Source organism: Kryptolebias marmoratus, linkage group LG2, assembly GCF_001649575.2.
Source record: "Kryptolebias marmoratus isolate JLee-2015 linkage group LG2, ASM164957v2, whole genome shotgun sequence".
Classification (NCBI taxonomy): Eukaryota; Metazoa; Chordata; class Actinopteri; order Cyprinodontiformes; family Rivulidae; genus Kryptolebias; species Kryptolebias marmoratus.
This window is the reverse complement of record NC_051431.1, coordinates 31,689,945-31,696,605: the sequence shown is the minus strand read 5'-3', so window position 1 is coordinate 31,696,605 and position 6,661 is coordinate 31,689,945. Positions and strand designations below refer to the sequence as shown.

Here is a 6,661-nt window from a genome sequence, read left to right as displayed (position 1 = left end):
CCCCCCATTAAAATAGTCGCCCCCATTGTATTTTTGGGTTAGGATCATTTTCTAATGATAGACTACTGCTGAAATCATCTATTACATTAGTTAAAAGTACGGTATAAGTATTACCAGCAGAGGGCGCTCGGTGTTATGTGTGCGGGTGCCTGACGCTCTGGCCAGCAGAAGAAGTTAGCCACCGCTTGCTGAAGCAGTTGAGAGAAGCACCGAGCAGCTCCTTTAACCGACTGTGTTTTTCTGGTTGCAGGTAAGCTGGGTAGTAAATAGATGGATTCGAGGTGGCAGTGGTCATATCGTGGGTCGCGGTGTGGGACCGCCGGCCTCTGTTTAGTTTTCTTGTTCGAGCCGGGAGCCGAGGACGGAAGCCTCGTCTGTAAAGTGTTTTGCTGTAGCATTCCTAAAGATGTAGCTTGTTGCATAGTACGGTCACGGTGTGGGACCACCGACCTCTGTTTAGTTTTCTTGTTCGAGCCGGGAGGCAGAGGCTTGGTCATATAGTGACGCTGGTAACATCAGTAAAAGCAGGTTATTACAACTAAATTACATTACACTGAGTAAATGTGTTGCTAAGCTAATGTGGAACTCCATGTGGTGTAAGGCCAGCATAAATGTGTGCACGTGGTTCCAGATCTTTTGCGAGCACAGTTAGTAGTCTGTGATTAATGCCGGTATTGACTACTTGGCCATTTGTTTTGGTTTGGGAACTGTTACCAATATAATTAGAGGGTATGATAGTACTAGTTCATAAAATACATTTGTGTGAATTTAAGTTAGCTAATACCTGTTGTATGTGAAAAGAAGAGGCAGAAATATGCAGACTGATTTGTGATTATACTGAACTGTTTACTGTTGAGTTCCGCAGTGTAAATATTTTATTGTTACCCCAGCAGAAGAAGTTAGCCACCGCTTGCTGAAGCTGTTGAGAGAAGCACCGAGCAGCTCCTTTAACCGACTGTGTTTTTCTGGTTGCAGGTTGCAGGATGTTTACCTAAATAAATATGATGCACTGGAGATGAGTTGGCCCATCATTTCAAAAGTGTAACACATGCATACAACTGCAGTAGACATGAGGCCACAGGTTTTTCACCTTCATTACCTCATATTTGGGCGTCACCTTTGCCTCCCAGTAGACCTGCTTTTTGGTTTGTCCACAGAAGGGGAGCCAGAAAAAGCCCAGGGATATGCAAAAATGAGCTGTGAGGATGAAAGAGGCCTACAGAATAGCAGCTCAGAACAGCCAGGAGTCCAGTGCACAAGGCAATATGACCGTCATGTGAAGGGAGCTGTTTTGCAGCCTGGTGACAGGGTCTTGGTCCATAACATGGGTGAGAGAGGAGGGCCAGCAAACTGAGGTCCTATTGGGAACAGGCAGTTCCCAATGCTAACCCTAACCCCCGGGGATGTGAAGATAACAATTTTGGATATGGCTATTATATTTTAACGGATACAAATTGATAAATAACATCTATTTCCAATCTGATATTTCATTAAAACTACCCTGACAACATAGCAGAATTAATAACATCTCCTGACCAAATTCCAGCAAACAAATCATAATCAGGTAGAAATCATTTATCCAGAAGAAAAAAAAAAATAACATCAAAATAAATAAATTTGTGAGGTACTAGAAAGTGGATTGGTCATCTTATCAAACAAAATACTGAAAAGCAAATTTACTAAATAATGTGTTCCTTAACTGTAAGCTGTAAATAAACTATCTTGACATTGATGATCATTCCGACTTACGTTCACTCACTGTCCCTGCACCACAGGTCTCTGTCAGGCCATACCCCTGACCCACTGGACAGCATAAACACACATTCATGAAGCGCTGCGTGGTCGCAGAAAGAGGTGCTCCACCTGACAATAATACCCGGGTCCGACCTCCCAGCAAAGAGCGAACCTTCCTGAACATCAGCCTGGTTGAAAGAAGTAGAGAGAAAGAGCAGTTATAAGCGCCACTCTTACTATTATAAATTCTTAGTCTACAAATGTAACTTCAACATCTCAGCTGTATACCTGTCACACAGTGGTGTGTTGTATCCTTTGGAAAGCTGCTCCAGTTTGTAGTTGTATGCCAAAATGAAAAGTGTTTGCTGGAGACTGTTCATCTCCTCAATTTTGGTCATCACATTCTTGTAGATACGATCCATGATCTCCTGCATTCAGGAGTTCAGGTGGAGTGATGAGACCGAGGGAAAGAAACAATAAACTAAATGAAAAAACTATACAAACAATGACATAAGTTCAATAAAATCAGGCAATCCAGTTGTTTTATTGCATGGAGGTTTTAGTGACATCTAGGGGCAAAGTTGCTGATTGCAATCAACTCAACATGTGTGTTGAGTCCTCAAGTGTTTAACTCAGCTCATTTAGCTTGTGGACAAAGAGGCAGGCAAATAAACAAAACCCCCAAAACAAAACAAAACAAAAAACCCAAAACAAAACCTTTTTATCGAAAAGGAGTGGAGCCTATACCATCTTACTTAGTACAGTGAACGAAACATGTCGATATTATGCTTTAAACTGTGTAAGTTCTTGTTCTGAAGTTAAATGGCAAAATGAAAAAACCTCAATGATAGTGCCTCCCTATAGGTGGACATATCTGAGTATTTTCGAGAGCTGCATATGCAAGCCTTAGTTACCATCATGTAAATATCATTCCAAATCTCTATATTGGGTGTAAATCACTAAATAATAATAACAATCACAAAGTTCCTAGTGACTGAAAACAAGTGGTGCTAACTTAGTAGCATTTAGCTGTTTACAGAACTTACCAAAAAATTAAAGGCCAGAAGTCTGAATATAGGAAATGTTTGGAATAAATAGAAATATGTGGCCAGTAAATGTAAGCTCTGTAAGACAAATGTGTGATTTTTTTTTTTCTTTTATTTGGGTTTTTTCCACAAGCCACGCCCACTTTTGCAAATTATTACTATATTGGAAGGAACAACTCAGGTTGTGTTCCTAACCAAGTGTATAACATTTGGAAGAAATCAGAATTGACATTTATGAAGAAAAAAAAAAATCAGAGTTTTAAGCAACCCCTGGAGTTTGGTAATTATGAAATTTGGAACACTGAATCAGGAAATCTGGAGGGCAAACTTGACTGTTGGTATGATTTTGATGTTTAAATGTTTTAAAATAGATTAAATATGGCCATTTTACATGAAGTTAGCTACAAGTTGCAGAAACATAACTTTAAGGGTGGCAGTGCTTCAGGAGGTAGGGGTTCATCCTGTAACCGGAGGGTTGCTGGTTCGAGCCCCCGCTCTGTCCATCTTAGCCATTGTGTCCTTGGGCAAGACACTTCACCCGCCCTGCCTACTGGTGGTGGTCAGAGGGCTCGGTGGTGCCGGTGTGATGGCAGCCTCACTTCTGTCAGCCCGCCCCAGGGCAGCTGTGGCTACAATGTAGCTGACCGCCATCAGTGTGTGAAAGTGTGAATGATTGTAGTGTGAAGCGCTTTGGGGTCCTTGGACTAGATAAAGCGCTATATAAGTGCAGACCATTTAATACATTTTTGTTGGCTACTACTCTTGATGTTTTATAAGGAGTTTTACGCTGATTGAATTTGAGCCCTTGGAGAAGATAATGTTTAAAGGTTTGCACACTTTGCTAATTTGTATAAACAACTTTACATTTTCAAAAACAACTCTTTATTAAGTAAAAAAAAAAAGAAAAAAAATGTAACCTTGATTAATTAGAGGGTTAGGGTAAAATATCTGTTGATGGGCCAAAAATTTATGAGAAGGGACCAAAACATTTTAACCATAAGGGTAGAACTGTCTATAGGTTGACATATGTTGTATCGGCTAAAATCTTATATTTCAGCCTATTCCTATTCCTATTCCACGTAGTAATGGCTCGCACAGAAAAAGCTGTTTAACCAAGAGGTTTTGCGAAAAGGCACCTTGCAGTTGTTGCTGGACGAGTCATTAACCCTCCAGATCTAAGAGGAACCACAAGGTCGCTGAGCACCTGAGGTATGAAGCTAAAACAGTCTCATAATTCACAAATGCACAGGACAAGAGTCACACTTGTATTTTTAATGCAAACACATCTTGATTTACAAGCTGCTTCTGGCCTCTGAGCTGCGCTGCATTTGTGTGTGAATTTTGAGACTCCCCTGACGTCTCAATCCACAAATGTCTTTTTTTTAACAGGGAATGATCAGCAACCAATCAGGTACCTTACATGTTTCAGCCAATCATAAGAACGCATCTCCAGGTGGGACATGACTTACCTCTAAGCCAATCACAGTAAGCTAGTCAAACCGCACGACTGCCATTAAAAACCAAAGAAGTAATAAAAGTAAATTAGTTATTAGGGAACTGTTTCAAACATCATCTGGGAATATAGTTGTTAGTAACATTTTTAGTTATTTACGAAGAACAGGTATTTTTGGAAGAATATAGTAAGTAGTATATCTGATCCATACTCCAATCTGGAAGGTGGCGGTAATGCACCTGAAGTTGTTTGCCAACTGCAAACAACTTCAGGTATATATTTAATTTATAACCCATTTCCTGAATACCTACTGGTTTAACTAAGCTACCATATTTATTTGCTTCCACATGACAGAATTGTTCCCTTTGGCTTCCCTGATTACTGATATGTAACAGTCAGCTTTTGAACTTCTTAATTATTGTGAGGATTCTGTTTTTGCTCTGTTTCAGGTTTTTGTTCTTTCCTTGTTTCTCACGTGTTTGGTTTTCTTGCACACCTGTCTGTAATTTGTTATTGATCTTGGTTTGGTATTTAAGAGCACTACAATCTCAATTTAAGTTGTCGGGTCCTCATCCTTTCTACGCGTTCCTGTTTTCCAGGTCAAGTGAGTCCTTGAGTTTTTGCCAATAAAGAGTTTTTTGAATTACCTGCTGCACTCTGGTCATTCTAAAATATTTAGTCCATATTCTGCAAATTTCCTAAAGTTTAGGAAACAATTTTTGGTTAGTTTCCTGGTTATTAAAATCATGTTATGATCTAACAAGTTAGTTATAACATTATATGATTTTATTGTTTAAAAAAACTAAATCAATTTGTGTTTTAGTGGTCTTTGTTAACTGTGTTGCACCTTTAATAGTCTGACTGAAGTCATATTTTTCCATTACTATTTTAAGTGTTTTCCTTTTAGTCTTATCAATCCAGTTTATGTTAAAATTCTCAAAGAGTAGAACTTCTGAGTTTTGATGTAATTGATTTAAACAGGGTTTCTAAACTTTTGTAGAATGATTTATTAAAAAAACGTTGGTTGTATAGGACCATATGTAAGTTCATTCTCGGTAAGAAACAAACATTTAAACATAAATATTTAAGCTGTACATTGTCAATTACACCAACCTTTGTATAGTTTAGTGTCCCTTATGTAAATTGCAACTCCACCTCCTTTCCCACTTTTCTTGTCATTTCTGTAGCACTTATAACCAGGTACATCAATGAAACTAGTTTCAATGTCACTGTGGATCCAAGCTTCACTTAAACAAAAAAAAATGAAGGTTTGAATGTATCAATAGTCTTAATATCTTCGTATTTAGGAAGTAAGTCGAATATTAAGATGTCCACCAAGTAAACCTTTTGGTCTAGAATTTCTGTCCCATAAAACTTTTGCATGACTCACAGTTGAAAAGATAGAATAGTTTTTACTCACAAGTTTGTTAAAGCAGTTTCTTTGTATGCCACAGTTCTGTCTTTGTTCTTCCGAAGCTTCTAAACTATTGGCCTGGCTTCTTCCAACAGATGGATAGCTGACAGCCATATTTCTCAATCTGGCTTTCCTTTTTGCAGTGGAAGGTAGGATTTGCTCAAACAAACTTCCTTGTAAAGGCTCCAGTTGTATCATTGCTGGCATCACCACCGGCCGCTCTGCGATTAAAAAGGGTTCCCTGTTGATTACACACCGGAATCGAGCATTAGCTCGTCAATCCGCAGTCACACCCATGCCGTCCATCCACTCTAATGTAGAGAATGTGGGGACATCTGTGTCAGCAACGAATGATGATCCAACAGCCGTGCTTCAATGCGCTGATCAATTTCCATTGACAGGTGGCTCAATCCCGCTGACATGTCTGCATCAACTGTACCAACGCTGACATGTGGCTCAAAGGTTACCACTTGTGGGCAATCAACTGATGTAGCAGGTCCTCGATTTATATAGACGTCCCCCAGCCAAAAGTAATAAAAATAAATAAAGTAAAAGTGCATCAGTTCTTTGTGCTCTTTTTGAAGAGAATCTTGATTTTCCATTTTTAATCCTTGCAAAAACATAATCCAAAATTAACAAAAAAATTGTGAACATCTATATCCAAAATTATGAACACTTGAGTTCATCGGCCTAAAGTCTGAGTGAGTTTGGAAACTACCTTCAGATGTTGTAATTGGCGTATAAATTATTATTTCCAAAAATGACATATAAAGACTGAGGGCAATTAGGTGTTCCACAGACCACAGTTTTTATATATATATAAAAATTTACTTCTCACCCGGGTGGTCTCTTTTTCATCCTCTGAGCTCGGGTCCTCTACCAGAGGCCTGGGAGTTTGAGGGTTCTGCGCAGTATCTTTGCTGTGCCTAGAACTGCACATTTCTGGACTGAGATGTCTGATGTTGTTCCTGGGATCTGTTGTAGCCACTGCTCCAGTTTGGGGGTGACTGCCCC

The 6,661-nt window shown here is 39.3% G+C and overlaps 1 protein-coding gene across 2 annotated transcripts in view; it reads right to left on the bottom strand.

Annotated features, from left to right (window-relative positions):
• Nucleotides 1-6,661, bottom strand: part of acsl3a (acyl-CoA synthetase long chain family member 3a) — a 77,911-nt gene that overhangs the window by 11,984 nt on the left and 59,266 nt on the right. For both annotated transcript variants that reach the window (XM_037973411.1, XM_037973408.1), the window contains 2 exons: nt 2,023-2,162; nt 1,750-1,922 (listed from right to left, as the gene is read on the bottom strand). In XM_037973411.1, the coding sequence (XP_037829339.1) occupies nt 1,750-1,922; nt 2,023-2,162 (313 nt within the window). The remainder of the gene's footprint in view (nt 1-1,749; nt 1,923-2,022; nt 2,163-6,661) is intronic.